Source organism: Oryctolagus cuniculus, chromosome 18, assembly GCF_051225735.1.
Source record: "Oryctolagus cuniculus isolate XC-2025 breed Fujian yellow rabbit chromosome 18, ASM5122573v1, whole genome shotgun sequence".
Lineage (NCBI taxonomy): Eukaryota > Metazoa > Chordata > Mammalia > Lagomorpha > Leporidae > Oryctolagus > Oryctolagus cuniculus.
Window position 1 is genome coordinate 742,904 of NC_142884.1, and position 27,482 is coordinate 770,385.

Consider the following 27,482-nt stretch of genomic DNA (forward strand, 5'->3'; position numbering starts at 1 on the left):
AATGAAGGATTTCATAGAGAGGAAATGGGGGGGGGGTCTCTGGACCCTTGTGAGGATTGTTTGATGGATGTGGTTTAAATGTGATCCCAGCCAAGACTGGGAGAAAGGCCACTCAACTTTTGCAGGTAGAGGGTTTTGTCTGTAGAGAAATTCTGAATAATCATACAACATTAAGTGGGAGAGAGGACCATCAGTACACACAGGTTGGGAGCAGAGCCATTGATTTTAGAGTAGAAACTATGATTACAAAGGAATGAGACCCAAGTGGGCTAGACAGGGTCTAGAACAAAGGACAGAGTCATTATTAGAGGACCCAAGAAAGGTGCTGTCTAAGCCACGAATAAGTTCTCCGATTGAGAGACAAATAGAAACTGACAGAAGGGGCTTGAAAATAATCTGGTGGGCTTTAGGCCTTGTAAGTTATGACGTCCAGACTTATCTCTTCACATGGGGTGCATTATAAGGGAGGTGTGAACCTCCTTGGGAAGGCACACTGTTGACTTCCATTACCTAACTGGCCTGGGAGGAGAACTGGCCAGGTAAAGGCAGGTGGCAACTCTAACAGGAAATTTACAGTTCTGCCTGCAATGTTATTGACCCTATTTGGCGGTCTCCTCTCAGCAGCGGTGGTCACCTTGGAAGCTGGGGCAAGTGAAGGGCTTTTCAGCTTAGAGCCAGTAAGATCTGTGGCTCTGACCTGAAGTCCTTTGACTCCAGGGCAGATCCATTTCCAGTGATCCAACTCTTGGCAGAGCTGCCAGGGCTCTTCACAAGCTGACTTCTGCTGAAGCCCAGGCTTACCACACTGAAAGCCACTGCAGTGGACTGGCCTGTTGGGTCTCCTCGATGGCAGATCACTGTACAGAGCAATCTTTAATAGGGCTGCCACCTATCTTTACATTGCCTCTGATGCCAGCTTTCTATTCCTCCTGGTTTTTGTTAAAGCAGACCAGAGGATGCAAGTCAAGGGGGTGCTCAAGTCTCATTTCTAATCTTTGGTGGCCTAAACTAGAAGTCTACAGTCACAGGCATTCTAGTAGTGGTTTTTCTGAGGTAGACATGCTCATGAAGAAAGCTACATCCTTACTTTAAAACTTTCTTTCTTTTTGGCCTGAAAGAGAGGTTTTGCCTGTTTACTGTGCCAATGGCAAAGTAATCTAGCTGTGAAATTATAATTTATGCTCTTATTTTGACTATGCTATTACATAAATGTTAGCCAACCCTTTTAGAGATTCCTTCATAATAGAATTAGTTTCCTACCTCAAAGATAATAGAGAAATGAAAGAACAAGTCAGGCTTAGAACAGAGAAATGGGGGTTGCCAGTCCCAGATCACTTACTGACAATAGCAATATCACATTAAAACTTAGAAAGCAGTTTCAACCATTAGGTAACAACTTAGGAAAACATTTACCAGAAGGTCCAAGCCTTCTATAATTTTTAAGAATACATGTATTGTAAGAGTTGGATTGCTCTTGCCACCCCAAAAACGCTCCAAGAGACCTTCTCTCATGCAATTAACAAAGGGTAAGGTTTATTGATGATCCAACAGGTTGGGGCCCCTGAGCGTAAGAAGACAGGCAGCGCCGGGGTAGTAGAGGGTTGGGGTTTTTATACACATTTAAACAAAGAAACTCAATCACTGCATAGATCAAACAGTCGGTGCAGAGTACAAGTTAAGTGATTTTACAATCAGTTGATTTATGAATACAGGGAGTACAGGATATCAAGTAAGGGCTTGATTAGACATCAGAGAACCATATGGCCTATACAGGGAGGATCAAAAAGCCTCCTATTGCCAAAAGGGAGGGCCACACAACAAACACAACAAGGTTGCAGGAACTGCCTTGATGATACCTAGGAATGCAGCTGAATGGTGATAAGGGTCACATGGTGGGTTCAGAGTTCCAGGAGGCAAAGAGATAAACAGTGACTTCTTCTATCTTACTTAGGTGAAACTAAGGTTAAGCTTACATTGGGGTAATTTACTGACTGACTAACTTTATTTTTTTTTTTTTTTTTTTTTTTTATTTTTTGGCAGGCAGAGTGGACAGTGAGAGAGAGAGACAGAGAGAAAGGTCTTCCTTTGCCGTTGGTTCACCCTCCAATGGCCGCCGCGGCTGGCGCGCTGCGACCGGCGCACCGCGCTGATCCGATGGCAGGAGCCAGGAGCCAGGTGCTTTTCCTGGTCTCCCATGGGGTGCAGGGCCCAAGCACCTGGGCCATCCTCCACTGCACTCCCTGGCCACAGCAGAGAGCTGGCCTGGAAGAGGGACAACCGGGACAGAATCCAGCTCCCCAACCGGGACTAGAACCCGGTGTGCCGGCGCCGCTAGGCGGAGGATTAGCCTAGTGAGCCGCGGCGCCGGCCTGACTGACTAACTTTAAAGAGAATGGCTATGCAGAGCAAGTCTGATGAGGTCAGGAAAGTTCACCAGAGGAGGGGAGGGGGTACGGGAGCGGCTTTTAACTTTTTAACCCTTCAGTATTTGGAAACATCTTTTAAATATCAAACATGGTGTAGCTTGTTTAACCAGCAAATTGAAGCACAAGCATATACAATGTTTTTAGTTTCTTTCTACCAACAAATTTAAAACACCTGATACAGAGATTCAGGTCACATGAATTAAAATGTATCTTTGGATAATTTTAGCAGTTTAAATTGATGAGCAATCCTTTATCTATAAGCCAATTAAAATAAAACTCTTAATAAATTTTCCCGTGTAGACATACAATATGTATACACATATAACATAACATAATAGAACAATATAGAAGTTTCAATAATAGCTTTTTAAAAATTAACTCCTTTTTGTAAATTACCAATTGATTCGAATTACTTTCTGTCCTTGTAACCTCAGTTAACCACACTTTCCCTCAGTTGGTACCTGAAATACTTTATTGGCTTCATCTGTTTACAGAGCCATCACAAACTCTGAATACAATAGAAGTGGCTGGGAAAAGTCCTTCAGAGCCTATAGGAGGAAATCTAAGCACAGAACCAATAATGCTTTAGTTTTATGAGCAGCAAATATGTATAAAACTGTGGATGACAAAAGACTTTAAATTGCCACGTTTAAAATTATAAACTTGTTAACCAACAAGAGGCATTTGCTTACTTCACACAGTATTTTTGAAAGCACCTGTAGGATTTTACAAATCATTTAACTCTTTTAGGCCTCTGGGGCTTTCTCATTAAGATAACTATCATGTCTAGTAACACAAGATTATTAGACTTTAATTCTCAGACATCTGTAGCAATACCATTTTATATTACAGAAACTTAAAATTTAGCACCACTTCACAACTTGACAGTAGTTCTAATATATAGTCCAAATAGCCTGATTAGTTGGTGTTTCTACAAGATGAGAGACATATATATCCTTTGATTTTTTCCAGTTGGGCCCAAACTGGAAAAAATGAAGCCCAAATTTACTGGAAATTTCAGAGTCCAAATTCTTTGGAACTTTGATTTTTGATTTTTTTGAATGCCTGTTAAGGATGCCAAGAAGGCTCAAAATCCAAAATATCTGGTTGCAATAAGATTCCTTAACATCATGACATAATATGGACGAAATTTGATCATTGTTACAAGGTGATAATTCAAATGTTTGAAAATAAGCACATATTTAAATAACCCATAGCTCTTAATAAGTGGAGGTCAGAAGACCTGATTTTCCTGTCTGGCTTGCTCAAGATAAAATAAAAGAGCCACAGAAGGGTGGGATACCTAATTTGTTTCTCAATAAGCAGGGAGCCCAAAAGAATGGGATTACCATTCCCTTGCTATTCTTATGGTAAAACTGGAACAAGAGAGGGAGGGGCAAAAGACCAGTTGGAGGACAGGGGCTGGAGAGTGAAAGCATGGAGATAATCATTCCCAAACTGATAAGACATAGAGAGTAGACTTTGGACCAGGCCTGGTTCTAAGATAAAGTCTGAATTCCTAGGTGGGAGGGGAAAGTACAGTGAGATAGTGAAGAGTTGGGGCTGCAAGCATGGAAGGTGGGGGTTTTGGCTTAGGCCCTTGACCTCTAGTGGAAACTCTGGAGGCCAATAGGACCTGGGCCAGAGAGCAGAAGGTACAGATTAGATGAAGGACCAGTTTCAGGGGGCAGAACAGAACATGGTGGGGTGGCAGGGGGCAGAGCAGAATATGACAGCCAGGAGCCAGAGGGAGGGGCAGGATATGGCTGCAAGGAGCCAGAGGGAGGGTCAGGATATGGTGGTGGGGTGGAAGAATGCGCATATGGGGGCAGGAAGTTCCTGGCTAGCTTTGGGTCCCCAGGAACTCAGGAGGGTCTGAAAAGGTGGAGAGTGGAGAGTTTGTCAGTAACACAGAAGAGGCATCCTTAGGAGGTGGGGGCCCGATCTTGGCCAGCAAGACCTGGGCTGTGGAGCAAGCAGAGAGGGAAGTAGGTGAGAAGGGAGTAGGATGGGAGCAGAGGTTTCAGAAAGCCTGGACATATGGGACCTCTGACCATTTTCTCTCCCTGCAGCAGAAATTCTCAAGGTAATCAGGCCATGCTCCTGGGTTTCGGCACCATCTAAAGGTGTCTGGTGCATAATAAATCTTTCCAGGCAGATGAATCAATTAATTCACAAGCTTTTATTGGGATTCCACTCTCGGGCAAGGTTCCCCAGTCCCAGCAGACCCTGGGCCAGGGAAGTCGTGTGTCAGAGGTTGGGAGGGCTCCTTTTATAGATACAGGGTGTGGGGGTTAAAGGTCGAGGTGTTAGGGTCCAAAAAAGCCCACTGCCCAAGGAACGACTCCAAGAGACTTTTTCTCTCATGCAACCAGCAAAGGGTTAAATTTATTGATCCAACATGTTGGGGCCCTCTGACAAGGACAGAGGAGCAGTGAGGAACTAAAGCATAGGGTTTATAAAGGCAAAAACCGCAAAATCGGGAGGAGGGAGAGAATACACGGTTGCTAAGCGGTTGCTAAAATCTTACAATCAGCAATTATGATCTTAAGACATAGACAAATCACATCTTCATTATTAGCCCAGGTAACCCAGGTGCAACCTTTCTACTTTTAAGCTTGAGCAATCATGCTAGGGGGTTTTTGTGCGTTGCCAAGGGTGATGTAGTGCACTGCTATTGTCCGACTATTTGAGATCATAGTTTCAGACCAGAGTCTCACGGTGGGGGGGTTGCTTTCCCAGAATGCAGTCTCAAGTGCTCCAAAATGGAGTCCCTACTGTCAAGGTGCTACTTTACTCTGTCTTATTTTCACAGCTGCACCAGGAAGGTTTAAACCTGTAAGCTTAAGCTTAACTTTTTACACCCACACACACACAAATTTAACTAGTCAGAGGCAGGTCTGATCCTCACTGGTTGACCTTTAGGCACCTGTGGGGACCTTGACAAGGACTTTTCTTCCCTGGAAGTGCGGGTAGGGACTCTCAATTCCTGGAAGTATAGGCCTTCTCTCCTTGAGGATCCCAAAGCTACCAATTATATGATAGATCTTATTTTCTAAGAAGTGAAGCACATCAATTAATTTTTATATTTGAAAATTTCATTTCAGATTTACAGAAAAAATGCAATAGAAACAATATACATGTCAATATTCAATTTAGCGGCCAGCGCCGCGGCTCACTAGGCTAATCCTCTGCCTTGCGGCACCAGCACACCGGGTTCTAGTCCCGGTTGGGGCACCAGATTCTGTCCTGGTTGCCTCTCTTCCAGGCCAGCTCTCTGCTGTGGCCAGGGAGTGCAGTGGAGGATGGCCCAAGTCCTTGGGCCCTGCACCACATGGGAGACCAGGAAAAGCACCTGGCTCCTGCCTTCGGATCAGTGCAGTGCGCCGGCTGCGGCGGCCATTGGAGGGTGAACCAAGGGCAAAGGAAGACCTTTCTCTCTGTCTCTCTCTCTCACTGTCCACTCTGCCTGCCAAAAAAAAAAAAAATTTCAATTTAGCATTTCTAACCTTTTTATCCATTTACTTTATCATTCTTTACCTCTATTTTCTTCACATATATGTAAAATATATACATAAAACATAATTGTATATAAACAATTTGAGTGGAGTTTAGAAATGCAGCTGTTCATATTTAAATGCATAATTCCTAACATAGAGATGTTTTCTTATATAATCACAGTCCTACTATAAAGACCTGGAATTTCAATATTTCCACATTACTATTATTAAACAGCATATTATAGTGCACTACCACAATCTGTCCCAATAGTACCCATCAATATTTCCCTTGTGCAGATCCAAGGCAAATTCACATATTACACTCAGTTTCCATGTCTCTTTAGATTCTTTAATAAAGTAACTCCTAAGCTTTTTACTGAATTCCTTGAAATTTTCATTTTTTAAAAGATTGTGGGCCAATATTTTTGTAAAATTTCCATGTTGCCAAAAGACTAAACTTTTGAATATTTCTCAGGGAAACCACAGGAGGGATACTCCATCTTCCTTGGGGCATTGTCTTTAGGTAGCACAGGATGCTCTAGGTTTTTCAGTAGTGGGCATGTTAGTTTTGATTATTTTAATGTTGTCAGATGTCCTGTCTTCAAACCTACTGCTTTTCTTTTATAGTTATTGAACACTCAGGAGATATTCTAAGTTATGTAAATATATGGTCTTTTACTCACAGTTTTAGGAACCACGGATGATTTGCTAACTTGGTGTGTTCTTATTAGGTGACATTGCACTGTGGGGTAGACTTCCTATCCCCCATTATTCCGCCTTTCTTTTTTTTCTCGCTTTCACTCATGTATCCGTATCAACAAGGATTCACAGATTCTAAAACTTCTCATTGGGTTATAATCTGGAGTTCTGAAGTTGTCATTATTTACTCTGATACAACATCAGAATAAAGCCAATAAGTACTTCTTCAATCTGGTTTCCTTTTCCCACGGTCCTGTTACCATGTCAACATTGTTTCCTGGGAACTTCTTTCTGATACAACAAGGCACTCCAGAATCTTTTCCTTGGACAAGAATCAGCCGTTTTACAAACTGTGGGGAACAACTGAGACTAGACTAAATTACTGGAACTAGGACTAATTCCATGCATCTAATCTCCCACAATATGGTGCTGAGAGAGAGCAAACAACTTCTACGCAGCTGCCTCGCCAATTTGACTAACAAGTGGCAGGAGCCGATCCTGCTCCTGATTGGAGGAGAGCAGCATGCTCGGTGTGTGGGCAGCAGAGCATGGATTGGTGGAAGAGAACTATAAAGGAGGAGAGAGACAACATGCACCAGGAACATCTGAGGGAAACATCTGAGGAACCTGTGAGAGCTGGCTGGCGGTGTGCCGCTCCTCCGCCGAAGCGGGGAAAGTGGCAGGGGTGCTGCCCCTCCGCAGAGGCGGGGAGGGGGGCTGGCAGCTAACCCGGGATGGCGTTGTTCCTCCACGAGTGAGGGAATGGCAGCTAACCCGGGAAGAGCCGGGCAAAAAGAACAGCGCAGGGTCTGGTGTCGTTCCTCCACAAATGAGGGAATGACAACAAACAAGTTTTGCTTCCTTTTGTTCCAAGCATTAGATGGGCTTAGGCTACTGGTATGCCAATGCTTCAGCCCTGTCAGAACACAGTGAAATTTGGTCATAAGTGATATCCATGCCATAATATTAGGCAAAGCCATCAATCAGACTCCAGTGTAAGTAATATTTGCATTCAGGGAAATGAACAAACTTTATTTATACTACAAGAGATGGCTAATACTCTTTTCTTTTTAATGTAAAATTTACAATGTAACCTACATGCTGCAAAAGATCTAGAAGAACTCCATGATTCCATGATGCCATACATTCCCACTTGTCCTTTTCCAGGAGATTACCCCATAAAGTGATGACTACTGTTCTGCTAGCTGAAATCACAGTTTCGGCTTTTGGCTTGTTCTATAAAGTCATAGGAAAGTATAATCTGTGTCCTTTGTAATCCCAGGATTCTAATTTTAGAAGTGATTGAGTGATGGCACCATGAAATTAACATCACTGAAAGCACTTGTTGCTGAGATTTGCAGAGAGCAGGGAGACAGCGCCACGCAGGAAGCATGAGACTTTGCTTAGGAGGCAGAAGCAGGAGGAGGGGAGAGCTGAACCAACATATTTATATGTGCTCTGGCAGGCTTTGGGTTGTAGGGATGGCCCGTTGTTGTCTGGTAATTGGTGCTGGCATGGCTGAGGTGCAGCAGAAATGCTGCTTTGATGTGCAAGATTTGGGTAAGGAGATGGGTGGGGTCACAGTCCTGGATCTGGGGTCTTCACATGAAAGGCAGACTCTAGGGAAGCTCCCAGCACTCCTTGGAATTAGTTAGCTGTGGTGGTCACCAGCTTTCTAAAATGCCGAACATCATCACATGCAGAAAAAAAAAAAAACATATCATCAGAGCTGTTTGATGTCTGGCTTTTCATACTCCTGATATTAATCAGGATGATGTGTCAATAAGTCATCCCTTTTACTGATTAGCAGGTTTCAACTTTCTATGTTTAGGTATTATTGAAAGGCAGAGTGATGGGGGAGGATAAGAGAGAGGGAGACAGACCGGTGTGACTTGAAGCATTTGGTGGAGCAACCATTATATAGCTAAGATGTTAACTCCCTAACAGCTGTCCTCAGATGAGCCATGTCTCATTGAGGCAACCGTCTTTTACCCAATCTTTCTCTAGTTGTCCTTCTTTCTCACTCTTTGTAGAACTGTGTATTATAAATTTCCCAGGGCTTGGATAGCTGTCATCACTAGGGAATGTGCTGTCTGTTGTCTCGGCCACTTCCTGGAGGAAAGGAGTTTCAGTTGTTCTCTGGGACCCTCTCTCATCTATTCCCTACTCTAGTCACTAAAGGAGCTCTTTGGAGATGTTCAGGTCCATGATAAAAATCCTTTGTCCCTGTAGTCCCGTAACACTTCACTGAGCAAGTCATAACTGTTCCTTCCGTTTTGGCATTAACATTATCAAGATTTCAAGCCGTATCTAAACAGCAGCACAGTGCTTAAGAAGACCATGTCAACAGCTCTTAGGTTAGCTTTCCAAGCTCGTGTAAATTGAATGGGTAGGGGGACAACAAGCCCCATGCTTCAGCTTATTTATGCAGATATCAAAATCATGCCAATTCCTACATTATGTCACAGAAGCCAGAAGGAGTTGGAATGTGTGGTGGGTTGATCTACTGGGGCAAAACCACTGATAATCTGGAAAATCTTTTTTTTTTCATTTTGGTCACTTTATTAAATGACATTAAATAGTTTTAAGTTTCAACTACTAAACAGCACTTTGAATGGTGAAAACACAGATAGTATATTGTCATACTTGAATGCTTTTCTTTAAAAACACAATTCCAGTCCTTATATATATTACAAAACAGCCTTAAAGGAAGAAGTGACATCTTTTCTATAGTACTTAAGATACTCAATACAGAACTGAAAAGCAGTCTAACAGAAACAAAGGCAAGGTCTTCACAGCTGTATGATTTCAGCAGCCAAAGCTGGATGATGGACTGAAACATTACTATATAACTGGGACAAAACATATACAATATCACAATACTAAGCAAAAACGCTTTACACCCAAAGAAATAAAACAGGTTACAAAATGTGGAGAATTTAGCAGGCAAAACTGTATTACAAGCAACATTTTAAATCGTCATTTTTAAGCCATTGCAACTATTTAAAACATCTAAAACAAATATAAAAATGAGCCTTTTAGTATCTTATTGACATGATTTTGTCTTTAAATATTTGTTAAAACTTGATGTTATACTCAAAGTACATATTACGTTGCTAAAATGTCAAGTGAGAAGAGTGTATGCAAAGTGGTCCAAGTTTTATTTCGAACTCTCTGATTTCCAATTAATCCTCCTAAGTATTATTCTTTATATCATAGTTTTCATCCATGGTGAAAAAGATTTAGAAGACTGCCTAAAATTTTCACATCTATGTCTTTGAGTAAATAATTTAGGCCGTGTTAAAAATTCCCAAATCTAGTAAATCAGGTTCAAAGTATTCTGGACTTGTAGAAATACCAACTGATAACAGTTAGCCAGAGCATACTGCCTTCAAATATTTATCTCATAAATCTTGTCTCTTTTCATCTCTTCTAAAGTAAACACACACAATTGTCACCCCCCCCATAAAGAAATCTGATTATATGGCTGGCATAATATCCAAATATATGGAATTTGTCAATGACATCTTACCATGGGAAAGTGGGGGGTGTGGGGTAGATCCACTAAACCTCATAAATTCTATATCACAAACTTAGTGCTCTTAGATGTTTTACCGCTAGTTCTTCCCAGATAAAAATGGAAATCTCTTTATCATCCAAACAGCTCAAAACAGTTTTAGATAATGTTAAATTCATTCGAATCCAGTGATACCTACAGCAAATCCTCAGCCCAGCTTTTTTTCTGGAATTCTTTAGCTATTTTTCCACTATCTGTTACATCACCATCTCAAAAATGGTTTTGCCATGTTGAGTTGACTCCCATAGTAAGAAACAATCCTTTTCTTTTTTTTGTGTGTGTGTGTGTGTTTTTTTTTTAAGAAATTCAAGCAACCAAAGTACACATGAATAAAATTATAGGCCATTTTTGTAGACCTATATGAAGATAAAAGAACATGTAATGATTTTCTAGTAAAATATCATGACAGGGTATTAGATGAATTCATTTGGATCAGAAAATTGCCTCACAGAGCTAAACTGAGAAAACTACCAAACTCTGAAATAGTTTTAGAAAATTCAAGTTAAACTGGGGGAAAAGAAAATGATGAGAGAAAAGAAGAGCATAGAAGCCAGTGATCCTTATCTTTAAGAGGAATTATTTCACAATACTGACAGTACTGGGAATTGTTAAAGCACATTCCTCGTGTGAACTTAAAGTCAGCAATGGTTCTGCCATTTTGATGTTGTTTATGAAACAGGGTGTGAACCTAACAACCACACTTCAGTGTCAACCTCCTAAAATGCTAGAACTTGATTTTTCTTAAGTCCACATCCCACTGCCAGCAACAGGATGAAGCACTAGCACTGGCACCATGCAGTTAAGAGATGTGCTTTATATTAGTGCCAGGAGAGAGAAAATTTATGTGTGGAAGATAATCCACAACCCTGAAATTTTACCAGTAATTATTTCAGCACATATAACTGAAAATAAAAAATGGCAGAAAGACTAAAGAAGAAAAAGGAATTCTCTTCTTAGGCTGTACTTAAGGCTGTTTATACAACGCTAAGATAACTGCAAGACTCCTCCAACTTTAGAGCAGTAGTATTTAAGAATATTGCACACATTCTGTGGAAAATCTTTTTAGAAATCTGAACAGTAATACCTGACAGAAGCATCCTGAAGTAGTAGAGCGTTTGGTTGATGTTTGGAAAATAATGACCCTCTCTAAGATGGTCAGGAGAATGGTAGATACATTACGATGAAAAAGTTTTCAACACTATTGCAAACAGTCATGACAGAAGCATGCAACAACATGAGGGAATCCTTTATTTATTGTGCAAAAGAAGATTCAAGCAAGACCCATAAGATATGATTATACATATATAAAGATATGAGAGGAACATTTTAATTCTATGTCAGGGATGTATACACCATAGAGAAAAATATCAGGAAAAGCCAAAAACAGAGTACTGGAGTCTTGTGTCTTTGGAAACTGTAAGATGTAGACCTGTCTGGCCAGTTTGTGATGATAATAGTTTTACATCTGGTGTCTCCCAGGAAGCACTCCAATCCAACAGCTGCCATTGTCTGATTGATCTTTTTGATGAAATAACTAAAGGGTTGGTTGAGGCAAGTTGATTAAGAATCAAGTCTGTGGGTCTGCTTTGGGTCCAAGGACTGCATCATATTGAGACAACTGTGCAAAATCTGAATCCTCACTTGATGTAGAAGAAAGAATTCACACATTTCATTGATGTTAATTTCATAGGAAACTGTACTTAATTTGCTTAACTTTAACTATTATTTTCACCCACAATCAAATCTCTGTTTTGCCTATTACAATACATAAAGCCCCAGAATGCCCACAGGTGTGTAACAGCACCATCCCCTCCTGTGTCCAGGCTGCACCACATCACCTCATGCTGTTCTCAGAAAAGTGGATGTGAGAGTTGAAAAGCCTGCTCAGACAGGTAGATCTTGAATTACACCATGGAAACCTAGTGCTGTGTGTTGGACTGTGAAGGAGGTTTAGGTAAAATGTACATGAGTGCCTGAGCTAGGCTCAATGGACCAGAACAAACCACAATGGAGTTCCGGAGAAGTGCCATGTTAACAGACTTAAATCTTTCAAAAAAGAAAAGGAAAATCCCCAATCAGGCCAATTTTTCAAAACAAAACAAAACAAAAAATGATATTCACAACAACCAGTTGAAAGGGGCCCAGTCTGAACCAACATGATGAGGAAGTCCTCTCTGTTTTAACCTTTGCAAGGTTAAATATATTTAGTCATTCTTTTGAATAACAGAAAAATTAGATTAGTGTTATTTATATACATATATAACACATGAGTACTATTTTGGTTAAATTTTAAAATCTTTCTTTCTTTTTATCACCATGTTCAAACTCTTCTAGAAGAGTTGACACTGGGTGGATGCTTATGTGTGAATACAGGGGGAAAAGGGTCATTTGATGCCCTATAAAGGACAGTATACTCATTCAGCATTAAGGAAAAAACATCTTGACCAGCAAGCCAGCCACAACTTAGAGACACGAGGGTCACGAGTGATGAGCACAACGGGACTGAGAGTTGGGAAACACAAAGCCACAAACACAGAGGTGTTCAACAGCCACTGTGCTGGAATCACACTTAGGGCCACATGGAGAGTCAACACAGAGGAGAGAGAGTAAAATAAGACAAAGGAGCTCACCAGGATTAGGATGGTACATGTGGCCCTGGCCTCATGAGAAGGTTGGTGGGATTGGCTCTTGCTATGAATGTGTTGGACTCGTTGCTTATGTCTGTACAGGACAAAGACCATGGAGCCACTGGCCCAGACCATGAGACCCAAAAGTATATAGTCAACAAAAAATATCATGCCTGCAATCAGTGAGCTTGAAAGTTTGTCTGTAGTGGTCTTAGAACAAGAAAATTTAGGCATGTTTTCCAGGCTCCTATTTTTGTGAGTCACTGGGCCCTTCACCCTGATAGCAACATGAATATTTACCAGGAGATTCAGGATCCAGCAGAAGGAGCAACAGAGGCCAATGCAGCTTGGAATTCTAATTCTGAGCTCCCGCCACCAAGAACTTCTGGAGCAAATATTAACAGCCTGGAAGCCACCGAGGAGGCAGGTGGTGCTAAGAGAAACTCCTCTGCTCACTCTGTGTAAATAGTAGATGAGCTTACATCCTGTACCATCTAGGAAATATTCTAACCCGAAAGCTGCCATTTCCTGAGGGATCCCTTTGGAGACAAGAGCTAAGCAGTTAGCTAAGACCAGCTGGTTGAGAATTTGGTCTGTGGGTCTGAGATTCTGTCCTGTAATTAAAGTGAAGGTATAAAAACAAAGAAGTGAAGCATTTCCCAGGATCCCAATTTTCATCTGAATGAGGAAGATAACCACCCAGTCTAAGTTAGTAGATATCATCACACAATACCTAAGGGATGATTTTTAAATTGGGGTCAGAAGAATCTGGAAAAGAAAGAAACAATATATTCCATTTTACTTTTAGAAATTTTCTTCAGTGCATAACTTATAAATATGCCCATATTAAAAAAACAAACCATTTGTCCCACATTGGAGTGCCAGTTCAGTCTATTTCCAATCTAGTTCCCTGTGAAGTGACCTGGAAAGCAGCAGCTCAAGCACTTGAGTTCTCCTTTTTTTTTTTTATTTGTTTGAAAGACAGAGTTACAGAGAGAGGTAGAGACAGAGAGAGAGGTCTTCCATATGCTGGTTCACTCCCCAGATGGCTGCAACATCTGGAGGTGTGCCGATCCAAAGCCAGGAGCCAGGAGCTTCTTCTGGGTCTCCCACGTGGGTGCAGGGGCCCAAGGACTTGGGCCATCTTCTACTGCTTTCCCAGGCCATAGCAGAGAGTTGAATTGGAAGAGGAGCAGCCGGGACTAGAACTGGCACCCATATGGGATGCCAGAGCTTCAGGCCAGGGCTTTAACCCACTGCGCCACAGCACCAACCCCATGAGTTCTTGGCATTCACGTGGAAGACCTGGATGGAGTTCCTAGCTCCTGACTTCTCAAAGCCAGGGTGTGTGTGTGTGTGTGTGTGTGTGTGTGTGTTTGTCTTTCTCTATCTCTCCACTTTTCAAACAAATAATTTTTTAAAATCTTATCTTTTAATTTATCCATTTTTCCATGAACTCACATGAATGGTACTTTCTGGATCATCACATACACAAGTCTTCAACCTGGTACAATTACAATATTGTTTTAAATGATAATTTAAAATACTCATAGAATGAAGGAGGAAATGAAACCAACATGAAGTAGACTCTGTAGAGACTTGGCAGTGTAACATCGCTGGAAGAATTGAAAGCTATAGAAGCAAAATTGTCACTTTTAGAATCAATGTCTTCATAGTCCTTGACCTGACTGTTAAGGGACAGTTTATCATTGTTACTTTTTACTGTGTATATCCTTTTTGTTTGGTTTTGTTTGTTTTTTTTTCCTCTGTTTTCTTTCTCTCTCTCTTTTCTTCATACTATATGCTTAACTCTCTATGTAACACAGAGTTAATCATATGTATTTTTAAGGCAATTGGAAAAAGATCCTAGTTAAAAATAAGAGGAAGAATAAGAGATGGAGGACATAGTAAAACAGTCTAGTTCTGCATACAGTCATACAGACTTAGCTCTAAGGGTACAGCCTAAGAACTTTTCATGGGGCTCCAAACCCATAAAAATTAGTGCTATAAGTGCCATCTTCATTGCTAAAATGATGATATTAAAAGTTAAAGGCAACATATAGATTAGTCTAAGTTTAAAAGTGATCATATAAATAACATCAATTACTTGGTAAAAATAATAGAATTTAAAAGGAAGGAAAGTCCAATATGGGAAGCAGTCCACACAGCAAACTCCTAGAATGACATTCACTCTAAATAACACTCTGACCTCAGAATCAGCCCTTAAGGCTTCCTGGTCAGACTGAAAGGCCTGCAAGAGCATTTCAGGCATGGAAGGCCAAGACTCGGTGACAAAACAATATCCTACATTGAGGATCTCTGTGAGACTTCAGAGGAAAGAAAGAGAGTCATCAAAGAAGGATATACTTTTCTCTGAAGGGAGGAGAGAACATCCACCTTGCTTATGGCCATGTCCAAATACCAATGGAGTCTATGGTCACAAAAGGCCTCCATAGCCTTGGCAGCCCTTGGCAAGAGCCTTGGATAATCACTGTCATAAATAAGAGTGTTAATCGTTAAAGGAACAGAAGTCACTGTGCACTTGATCCCCATGTAGGACCTCTGTCCCTAATGAATTGTAATGTGAGAATTGACTGCAAATTTTCTCCCTAAACTGTATTCTATATGTTGTGTGTGTGCGTGGGTGCAAATTGTTGAAGTCTATGCTTAGCATGGAGTTGGTCCTCTGTATATAAAGTTAAACTAAAAATGAACCATAATGAAGAAGGAGATGGGAGAGGGAGAGGGAGGTGGGATGGGAGCTGGGGGGGTATGGGGGAAAGAACCACTATATTCCTAAAGTGGTATCTATGAAAAAATGCAATCATTAAATCAAAACTAAAAAAAGAGATTTATTTGTTGATTTGAAAGAGATAGATAGATAGATAGATAAATATTCCATCCTCTGGTTCACTCCCCAAATGGCCACAATTGCTAGGGCTGTGCCAGGCCAAAATCAAGAGCCAGGAGCTTCATCTGGGTTTTTCCACATGGGTGCAGGCGCCCAAGCACTTGGACCATGCTCCACTGTTATCCCAGGTCATTAGCAGGGGGCTGGATGGGAAGTGGAACAGCCGGGACTTGAACCAGTCCCCATATGCTGGTGCTGCTGGAGCTGCAGGGCCACAGCATTGGCCCAGAAAGAATTTTTCAGCTACTTTAAAACACAAGATTTTAATGAAATGTACCAAAATAAAGATTAAGGACAAAAATCTGACCAAATGATCTTCAGTTATTGTCATTATCATGTAGATAGTGAAAATAGAGTTACAGTTTTAAAGCAGATATAATTATGTAATTATAATACTGCCTTTGGGAAATAAAGTTTTCAACAATAAGAAATTTAAATATGACTATAAAAAATCATGAAGTTACATAAAAATTATTTTGAAGAATCAGCACATTTTGCAAAACTATTTTTAATAACTTTTTCAAGTTATTTTCAAGAACATTTATTTATTTATTTGAAGGTCAGAGTCACAGAGTGAGAGACAGAGTGCGAGAGAGAGAGATCTGCCATCTATTGGTTCACTCCCTAAATGGCTGCAGCAGCTGGGACTGGGTCAGGCTGAAGCCAGGAACCCAGAGCTTCTTCCAGGTCTCCCACATGGGTAAAAGGGCCTAAGCACTCGGGCCATCTTTTGATGCTTTTCCAGGCCATTAGTAGGGAGCTGGATTGGAAGTAGAGGAGTCCACAAACTGGCACCCATATGGGAGGCTGGCACTGCAGGTGATAACTTTACCCCTCACTCACAATGCCAGCCCTCCAAGTAGCATGTTTTGCAAGCCCATTTTTCTACCCTTTTTTCACATAAAGGGTTTATTATGAACACCAAAGAACACTCCTATGATCTGGATTATCAGTTTTAAAAGCAAATTTATCACAAAAGAAAACAGAACTTATTTAAAAAAAAATAGCCTAATCTCAAGTCCAGGACAGAAAATGTGCAAGATGAGGTTGAAAAACAAACAAGATAACAAGAAATATTGCTGGGGTCATGTTTGAAGGAACTTGAAGGCAGTTTGAATTGATTGCCATGGAAAAATGAGACGAGCTAAGAACTTTAGAAATTACCTTAAACATATAATTTAAATTAGAAATTAATATGTCCCTAATAATATAAGAATCATAATCTGAAATTGGTTAACCTTGAACTCTTTTTTTTTTTTTTTGACAGGCAGAGTGGACAGTGAGAGAGAGAGAGAGAAAGGTCTTCCTTCTCTGTTGGTTCACCCTCCAATGGCCGCCGCGGCTGGTGCGCTGTGGCTGGTGCACCGCGCTGATCCGATGGCAAGAGCCAGGTGCTTCTCCTGGTCTCCCATGGGGTGCAGGGCCCAAGTACTTGGGCCATCCTCCACTGTACTCCCTGGCCACAGCAGAGAGCTGGCCTGGAAGAGGGGCAACTGGGACAGAATCCGGTGCCCCGACGGGGACTAGAACCCGGTGTGCTGGTGCTGCAAGGCGGAGGATTAGCCTAGTGAGCCGCAGCGCCGGCAACCTTGAACTCTTTTAAAGGAAAAAAATCTAACGACTTATAAATAAGGAGAAAGGTAACAAGCATTTATATATTTTCCTGCACACACTATCTTTCTGGATAACTAATGAGCTATTAATGTTTTTACACATACAAGAATTTAATCCAATGATTTAGAGTCCAGCATGCTTATAAAACAATTTTGACAAATCCTAATTCACTTAAAAATATGGTAAACAGAAGAATAACAGAAAAGTTTTGATGAACAAATATTTAATACAATAAAATATTTAACAAAAATTATATTAACAAAATAAGCTATCATAACTATTTTAGTACCCATATTAATCAGTTTAATAAAAAACAAAAATACTGGTATAAACAGGTATTCTAGGAAAAAAAATCATGTGTTTATGTCATTTATGAGACCATCTCTCTCACTTGCCCTTCTGGCATGGGTAATCCCCTGTCCATTCCCCTTTCATAATTTGTACAAAAATACAAGCTAAATATTAGATGCAACTTTATCTCACCATTAAATATATAATTTCCCATAATTCATATATGTTCAAATTGTTACTTTGAATCCTCTTAGAAATATTTTGCATCATTCTTATTTGTGAAAATTATAATAAATACAATTAATATTATAAAGTTCTTCCCATAGCCTAAGAATTTCCATATATTTCAGAATCCTGAATACAGAATATTATAGATGTCTGTTACCTTCTAATCATTTTAATTTTTTTAAATTTCTTATTTGAAAGGCAGAGTTATAGAAAGACAGAAATCTTCCATCCACTGGCTCACTCCCCAAATGGCCTCAACAGCTGAGGGTAGGACAGGCCAAAGTCAGGAGCCTGGAATTCCATCTGGGTCTCACCTGTGGGTGCAGAGACCCAAACTCTTAAGGCCATCTTCCTCTGCTTCCCCAGGTGCATTACCAGGGAGCTGGACTCAAAGTAGAGCAGCTGGAACTCGAATTAGCACCCACATGAGATGCAACGTCACAGGTGGTGGCTGAAACTACTGCATCACAATGTTGGTCCCAATCATTTGCAGTTTTACCAACTACTAATTCATGTGGCAAATAATGGTAAGCTCTCAACTTTTTTTGTTTTACAGAGCTCTGAAATGACAACACTTTAAAATAACAACTTTTGGGGCCAGCATTTTGGCACAGCAGGTCAAGCTGCCTAGGATGCTGACATCCCATGTAAGCATGGGTTCGAGTCCTAGCTCTCTACTTTTGATCTAGTCCCATGCTAATACTCTTGAGAAGGCACTGGAAGATGGCTCAAGTGCTTGGGCCTTCGCCACCCACGTGGGAGACCCAGATGAAGTTCCAGCCTCCTGGCTTTGGCCTGGCCCAGTCCTGGCCATTTTGGCCATTTAGGAAATGAACCAGCAGAGGGAAGATCTCTTTCTCTGTCTCTTCCTTTCTCTAACTTTCTGCCTGTCAAATAAATAGATCTCTTTTTTTAAAAAGAAATGTTTTATTTAGTCAGAATTCAATTGTTTACATTGCATTAAGTTATATGTTATTAAAATAAAAAAAGTAAAGCTAGAATTAAGAATTTGGGGGAGAAACTGCTGTTGATAAACACAGGGACCTCCAGCTGTGAAAGGAGAAAGAGTGAAGCACCCTCTAAGCCCGAGTGCTTTACAGGATGCAGGCACCCGTGAGTGTACTGTAGCAAGAGAATGGAGAGGATCAATAACTAAGCTGGGCTGGCAGGCAGGTAAGGGAGATGAGGCTGTGTATTTGCAAGTAAGTGTTGCTGATGGAACGCATTCCAGTGATGGGAGTGATCACCCTCTGCACACGGAGGAGGATGGGGGAAAGCAAAGAGCTGCAGGGGGCAGCCTCTGCTCCACCGTCACACACAGAAAGTACTCAAAAGTGGAAGACAGAATTTACACTTAAAAATAAAAAAGAAATCACATTTAGAATTAAAAATGACAGATCAGTGAAGCAAACTAAGTGGGAAAGGGTAAGTCAAAATATTTTAAAAGATAAATAGTGAAATAAATTTGGATAATAAATAGGTCAACTGACTTGGTGTGACACTTAAAGTTCCCATTATTAAGAAATCCACTGAGCCTGAGAAACCAAATCTTGTGATTCTGACTCCCCTCTGTCCATCAGGGCTGCAATTATTCATCAAGAATGAAGGCTTGGCTTATCCCTGCACACAGTGGTTTATGAAGAAAGCACACCACTGATTAGCATTTTACATGCCAGAATAACAAGCCCTCCTATTAGTGGTGAGTGGCAGATGGGTGGCTCCGAGCTTCATTTTTATGCTGAAGAGTCCCAAGGATTTCAGATAGCAGGTAAGTCAGTGATTGCTAAATGAACTGGGACATCAAAGCACACGTAAGATTCAGCTGCAGGCTAGGGTAGGCCTTCCATCTTGAGACAGTCTGTGTCCCTGTGAATGCCTGCTGCTGAGAGCTGCAGGCTTTTAGCCACCTTTACTTCAACGAGACTTGAAACTTCTCTAAGAGAGAAGGGAACATACAGCTGCCTATTGAGGACAGACTTTGAAAGTCCTATTGTGGGCCAGTAAGCACAACTAGCTCTCAGAGATGGAATAATCAAACGTTGGTGCCATTAGCTCCTACCAGGCACCAGTTGTCTGCTCAAGGGAGGGAGCTGACGAATATCTCATTGCCCTTCGTGTGCCGATAGAGGAAACATGTTTAGTGTCAGTGGGTTTGTCAGATCGCAGGGAGAGATTTCAGCCCATGTGCAAGGCAGAGAGCTGACGCCAGGCAGCCTGGTGGAGGCAGACACAGGCAGCCGTGGTTCTCTGACTCCCTCAAGCACCTCTCTTATGTGCCTGTTTGTGTTCATGTCCCAACTCAAGCCAGCAGAATTATTTTAAACACTTACTGTTCACGACTGGAATATGAGGGGGATTCTATTCCTTCTAAGAGCCTAGAGACATCATTTGAAAGGAGCAGCTACTTACCAAGCAAGATGCCCACAGCGACTGCAAGGGCAGCATGTGTGCAGTTCCAGGGAGGGAACATCTGACAGCAAGATAAAGGTCCAGATTCCTTGAGCTCACCTCCTTGTGGGAGGTGATTATCCCATCACCTGTAATTGCACTGACAGTTTCTAAGAAGGGACTTGAAATTATCTCTGAAAAACATGTGATGTGTTCATACTGCTGACAGTGATAAATGGTTGTTAAGGTACTTGCCCAAAAAGGTGGGGTGAGCAGGAATAACTGGAGAGCTTGATTTTTGGGGGGTCTAAAAAGGTTAGAGTGTCAATAAAAGATCAGCAGGGGCCAGCATTGTGGTGTAATCGATTAAGTCACCGCCTGTGACACTGGCATCCCATATGGGTGCCGGTTTGAGTCCCATCTGCTTCACTTCTTATCCAGATCCAGCTAATGGCCTGGGAAAGCAAAGAAGATGGCCCAAGTGCTTGGGACCCTATACTCCTTGGGGAAGCCTGGATGAAACTCCTGGCTTTGGCCTGGCCCAGTCCTGGCTGTTGTGTTGTACCTGAGTGCAAAGGACCACTGTTAGGTAGGAAGTCAGATATGAGCTTACGTCTGTGTGACATAAAGGTCTTAAGAGTTGACATCTAGGTCCAGCATACACAGCTCAAAGTCATCCCAATAACCTTATCTACATCCTGCCCTGCCCCTCCTACCCGATCACCTGCTAGGTGGGGGTCCCTGCTCTTCTGGCTGATAATCTCCCAGGTGCATTTCAAATATGCATCCTGTCCTGCCCCTTCTACCTGATAGATAACCATCCTTCTTCTAAGGCTCCTCTAAGGTGGGGCAACACCAGCCAGGCTTCCCCCTGTCTGATAACTTCAGGGGGAAAACTCAGATAGGAGTTTTTCTATTTAAATCCAAAAAGTCCTTTGTCCCAAGAGGAGCAGAGGTGGAGAGGCAAGACCCATCCCCTTAAAAACCCCCAGCCTCAACCAGACTGCGTGCTCAGCCCTCTGCCTCTCTGCTGAGCCACCTGCCTGGCCTGCCCAGGTGTACTCTCTCCACTCAACCATGTAACCCCGCTCTCCCCGGGTCTGAGCGACTGGGCACTCTCTCTCAGGTTCTGTCTGGAGAGGTGCCTATCCACTCTTACAGATGTCCCTTCCCTAATAAACCTCGCTATTTTACTTTCCACTATTCTCTGTCTCACGCCTGAATTCTTTTTTGCGCAAAGACAAGAACCCTGCCATTCACCAGTAACAGTACCACACATTGATAAAATTTGATGGTCCTTTATTGCTGGCGGTGGAGAGTGGGCTCATGCCCTAAAGAACTCTCAACCCTGAAGCCCAAAGCAACAAGGTTTATAAAGGCAAAAACAACAAAATTGGGAGGGGAATACATGGTTGCTAGGATCGGGGGGAATACATGGTTACTGGGGTCAAACTGACCTAAAATCTATGCGAAACTAATATCAATTATAATCTTAACAATACCAGTTACAATCTTAACAATTTCAATTATAATCTTGACATTAATCCAGGTATTGGTTTTAATCATTTGTAGGACATAGATAAATTACGTTTTTATCCTTAACCCAGGTGCAGCCTATCCACTTACAAGCTTGAGTGATCATGCTAGGGGGTTTCTATGCTCTGCCAAGTGTGATGTAGTGGACTGTTATTGTCCGCCTTTTTTAGATCATGGTTTCAGACCAGAGTCTCACGGTGTAGGGGGGCACCTTCCCAGAATGGAGTCTTAGGTTCTCCAAAATGGAGTCCCTACTGTCAAGGTGCTACTTCAGTTGGAGCTATTTGGGGAGTGAACTAGTAGATGAAGATCTCTCTCTCTCTCTCTCTCTCTCTCTCTCTCTCTCTTTTTTTTTTTTTAAGGGAAAGGGTTTATTGGGGAACAGCCAACAGACCGGAGTGAAGGGGCAGTGAAGGGAAAGAGACAAAGAGTATAAGAGAGCCAGAGGAGAGGAGCTAGTGAGGAGAGAAGATAGAGAAGAGATATGAGAGGAGGGGAGAAACCAAGAGAGAGAGCTAAGAGAGCGCAGGAGAGAAAGATCTCTCTTTCTCTCTGTGTCTCTCCTCATCTGTGTGTAATGCTACCTTTCAAATAAGTAAATAAATAAATATTTTTAAAAAGTCTTTAAAAAAGAAAGATGAGCAGAAGACACTGAGGTCTAAGAAGCCAGAGAATGACATGGGTCCTGCCACACCCAGCTCCTTTGCTGAGGGATCGCATCAAGAGATAAGCCCCAGGGACTGACAGATTTATAGGTTGAAAAAAATCTATAAGTAAGGGCCTTACTAGTAATTCAGTTAGAACTTTGATTCCTGCATGACTCTAAATGTTATCTCCCAATTATTTGATTCATAGATAGGATTTTTAAAATACCAGGTATTATGCAAAAACTTGAAAGCTAGAGTAAAATGAACAACTTTTAGCTTTTCTTATTCTCATCCACTTTAGGTAATTCTTTATTTATAGAAACATTCCAGGGTATTCTGTTATGTTGATAGAATTCAGATTATTTCCCATTAATAAATTCACAAGTACTTGTTGCTAGCTACTTTCATTGTTCCTGGGAGACATAATGAATTTTTTCCAGATCATAAGTACTGATAAATGGAAATCTGTTCAGACACATTAAAAATAGATCTGGAAATCACAGTGATAGTTCAGTTGAATTCAAGTAAGTTGAATTTTAGTTATAAACATTCCAAAGATGTGCAGAATACTTCAAAGAGTAAAATAATATTAAAAGTAAGCATCTGGAAAATCAGCTATGAGATACAGAAAATATAATGTAGGGCTCTACTTGAATTAAAGACTGAAAAAATCTTGAATACCTTACAAAACTACATTTGAGTTGGCTCAAATGGTTGTCCAGTGTTTCCCTAGGAAGACATGCAAAGGTACAGTAAGTACATCTTATTTCCTGTATTCTTGATGCCCTGAGTGGGATAATTTCAATGCCATATATCCTCAATTACCTGCTACAGGGAGTGGTTACTCTACAGACTGTGACCCCTATCAAAATCACTGCCAGGTACCAGGCATCTTGGGATACAGCCTAATCCCTGAACCCACTGAGATTATTAAAACTAGCTAACCCTAAACCTACTCACCCTTCCTTGCCAGTTACTTCCTGCAAAAACTACAATTGAAACCTCTTCCCATTCTTTCCTATAAGTTCCTCTGCTTAGTGAGGGATTCTGGTTCTTTCCCACAGGGTCCCCCTACCAGGTGCATATGAAATTTCTTCCTTTGTCACAATAGTTTCTGTTTCTGCATGCCTTGCTATACCTGATTAAAACACATTCCAGGGGGCCGGCGCTGTGGCATAGTGGGTAAGGCTGCCGCCTGAAGCGTCAGCATCCCATACAGGCGCCGGTTTGGACCCAGCTGCTCCACTCCGATCCAGCTCTCTGCTATGGCCTGCGAAAGCATTGGAAGATGGCCCAAGTCCTTGGGCCCCTGCACCCGTGTGGGAGACCCGGAGGAGGCTCCTGGCCCCTGGCTTCAGATCGGCGCAGCTCTGGTTGTTGCGGCCAACTGGGGAGTCAACCATTGGATGGAAGACCCTTCTCTCTCTTTCTCCCACTCCTCTCTGAGTATAACTCTGACTTTCAAATAAATAAATAAAAATCTTAAAAAAAAAAACCAAGCAGAAGAGAAAGAGAACTGCTGAAATGTCTCCAGGACACACCAGCCACCTGTGGTTTAGAGGACAGAATAAAGAGATGCATCTATTATGCTGTGGAAATCCATTTACGTAGAATGCAAATGGGAATACAATTTTTTTTTTCTAAACAGCAGTTCAGTGTCAATGGAAATTTTATTCTCATTATGATAATATATAATACAAATTCATGTAAAATACGACATAAAATACAGTATTTTTAAAGAAACATATTGCACTAAAACCACACCCATTTAATGCTCACACAGGAAACTACATCATACTTGTCCATTGAAACATTATAAAGTTTTCCTCACAGCAGTATATGATTTGAGATATGTGTCATTTCCTTTTTTTTTTTTTTTTTTTTTTTCTGCCAGGCAGAGTGGACAGTGAGAGAGAGAGAGAGAGAAAGGTCTTCCTTTGCTGTTGGTTCACCCTCCAATGGCCGCTGCGGCTGGCGCGCTGCGGCCGGCGCACTGCGCTGATCCGAAGCCAGGAGCCAGGTGCTTCTCCTGGTCTCCCATGGGGTGCAGAGCCCAAGCACTTGGGCCATCCTCCACTGCACTCCCTGGCCACAGCAGAGAGCTGGCCTGGAAGAGGGGCAACTGGGACAGAATCCGGTGCCCCAACTGGGACTAGAACCTGGTGTGCTGGTGCCACAAGGCAGAGGATTAGCCTAGTGAGCCACGGCACTGGCTGTGGCCGTGTCATTTCCTTTTAAGATTTATTTATTTATTTGAAAGGCGGAGTTACAGAGAGAGAGAAGGAGAGTGAGGGAGAGAGAGAGAGAGAAAATCTTCCATCCGCTAGTTACTCTCCACACGGCCTCAACGACCAGGTATGGGCCAGGCTGAAGCCAGGAGTCAAGAGCTTCTTCCAGATCTCCCATGAGGGTAGCAGGGGCCCAGGGACTTGGGCCATCTTCCACTGCTTTCGCAGGTGCACAAGCAGGGAACTGGATCAGAAGTGGAGCAGCTGGAACTCAAAATGGTGGCCATATGGGATACCAATGTTGTGAGCTGTGACTTTACCCACTGAGCCCTGTTATGTGCCATTTCTATAGTTCACAGTTTCAAACAATACCAATAGGACAGTTTTCAAATAATCTCAGATACACTTCTAATAGCTGTGGTTAAAAATTAAAATTAGGAGCAAGTGTTGTGGTACAAATGGGTTAAGCCCAATGGAAGAAAGACCTTTCTCTCTGACTCTCCCTCTCACTGTCTAACTCTACCTGTCAAAAAAAAAAAAATGGGTTAAGCCACAGCTTGGGGCTCTTGCATCCCACATGGGAATGCTGGTTCAAGTCCTGGTTCCTCTGTCTCTGATCTAGCTTCCTGCTAATGCTCCTGGGAAGGCCCAAATACTTGGGTTCTTGCCATACACAAGGACCTGAATGGAGTTCCTGGCTCTCGGCTTTGGCTTGGAACAGCCCCAGCTGTTATCAGCATTTGGGGAGTGAACCAGAGGGTGGAAACGTGCTCTCTCTTTTTCTCTCTCTGCCTCTCCCTGTCACTCTTACTTTTAAATAAATAATAAATCTTTAAAAAAACTGAATTTACCAAAATGAAAGTTACATCAAAAACCTAGCCTACAGACTATTCTGTATGTTTACTGAGGTTTTCTTATGTTCATAAAATAACACTGGTAAATTCTTCCACTAAGTTATAATAATCTTACAAATTTAACTTTAAATAAAACAGAGATTTAGAAGACATAAATAATAACCATTTTGTGTTGAAAGCATACAAAAAAACTCGATATATGTATGATGAGTGTAATGTGATGAGCATCTTAAGAATAGCAAGTAACTGACAACCACAATACTAAGGCCAGTGATTGTATCTAGGAAACCGGATGTAATGAGGAGTCATACAAAATCATCAAAACACAGATATTGTTCTTTAGGCTTGAGTTGATTAATAATTTGGCCTTTTTTATTAACCTATATACATTACTTATTATTTTAATATGTTAACTTGAAATGCAGCAAGTGCAAATAAAGAATTCCTTCAAATGAGGAACTTAAATTCATTTTAAGTAGCCACAGTAGAGTAACTGGCAGTTAATACATTATGTTAGGAAAATGACACAGTTTTATCTATGGCGCCATCTATACCCTAACACCATCTTAGGCTCTAGCCCCTGCCACCATTGCTGGAAGCCAGGTGGCCACATGGCCCAACCACTGGTTTCAGCTCCACCCCCATCCTAATGGGATTCGCTGCTCCAGCTTCCCTGCCAGCCCTCTGGCAAAGTTTTAAAAGGACCTGTTCCTGAACACGTGGTTCTCTCTCGCTCTCTTGGCTCCTCTCATCTCCTCCTCTTGTCTCTCTTCTCTCTGTTCACTCTCTTCTCTCCTCACTAGCTCCTCTCCTGTCTCTCTGTTACACTGTTCTTTTTGCTATCCTCTTCGCCCCTTCCCTCCGACGTGCTGGGTTTTCCCCAATAAACCCTTTCCCTTACTCCAGTGTTTGGTGTGTTTTGTGATGACCTTACACATTACACAGCATTACTGTAACATGCCACATATTTCATTGCATGAATAGGAAGAATATGCCATCAGAAGGGATGCTCATCTAATGGAAGGAAGCAGCACATGATCTATATCAAGAAGGTATCCAAACAACAAAGTAAAGGGGAAGAATGTCCACAAGAGAGCAATGCAACAAAGGAAGATTATGATCAGACTTTGGCACCCAATTAGGAAGCTTAATGAAGCCATCACAAAGAGGAGACAGTGTAGAATCTCAGTGCTCAGACAAGAGAGGGAAAGACAAAAAACTGCCCACATGTACATGGCCATTTTATAAAAATGGTTTCTGTTGGGGAAGGAAATGCAATTAGGGACCTGGCTGCTACTTCATTAATAAAGGATTTTAGTAGGATGCAGCCCTCTTTGCTATGGGTATACACTTTGGTTTAAAATAAGCACTGAACAGTTAAATAGGCTTTCTGATCCCTTGCAGTTCTTGAGTCCTCCTGCCCAGCTTTCTCAGCAGAATACCAAGACCATGACCACCACTCCTGCTCACTTGGAACGAGAGCCACAGCAGAAAGGCTGCCCATTCCTTTCCAGACTGCCTACTTACAACAGCCTGTCTTGCTCCAGGTGTCTCCCCCGCTCTACAGCCTGGGGCCACCAGAATATCCAGGCGGTCTCTGTGCTTGTCCTTCCCCAGCCCCTGGTCCTTGTGTTGGTGGAACTCTCTCCAGAACTCCAGGCCCTCTGTTCATTATCGTCTGAACAGAATTTGACCCCCCACCCCCCAATGTACACAAATGTTTAAACTGTAAAGCCTCAACAGTTAACAGATTAATGTTTGAGAGATTAAGGGTGGTGGGAAGAAGAGATTGGATTGGATTGGATTAAGTTACTAGGCTGGAGTCCCATGATTGAGCATGATGGCATTGTAAAGAGAGACCACAGAAGGTGGCTGAAGCATGTGCCTCTGTTTCTTGGCTTGCCAGGTGACTGTCCCCTCAGCTGTCTTCCAGCCTCACTAGATGCCTGAATCAAT

At 41.9% G+C, this 27,482-nt stretch overlaps 1 protein-coding gene across 2 annotated transcripts; it reads right to left on the reverse strand.

Annotated features, from left to right (window-relative positions):
- Positions 1 to 9,163: 9,163 nt before the first annotated feature.
- ORYCUNV1R1643 (vomeronasal 1 receptor oryCunV1R1643) lies at positions 9,164 to 26,053 on the reverse strand. 2 transcript variants are annotated; one of them, XM_089318690.1, is made up of 2 exons: positions 20,283 to 26,053; positions 9,164 to 13,597 (listed from the first exon to the last, which is right to left on the reverse strand). In XM_089318690.1, exon 2 carries the CDS (start codon positions 13,550 to 13,552, stop codon positions 12,617 to 12,619), a length of 936 nt encoding a protein of 311 aa, XP_089174816.1. In that variant the 5' UTR covers positions 13,553 to 13,597; positions 20,283 to 26,053; the 3' UTR covers positions 9,164 to 12,616. The 2 variants fall into 2 exon arrangements, with proteins under 2 accessions (XP_089174816.1, NP_001160799.1); NM_001167327.1 differs by lacking the exon at positions 20,283 to 26,053 and having other exon boundaries at positions 12,617 to 13,552.
- Between the last annotated feature and the right edge of the window lie 1,429 nt (positions 26,054 to 27,482).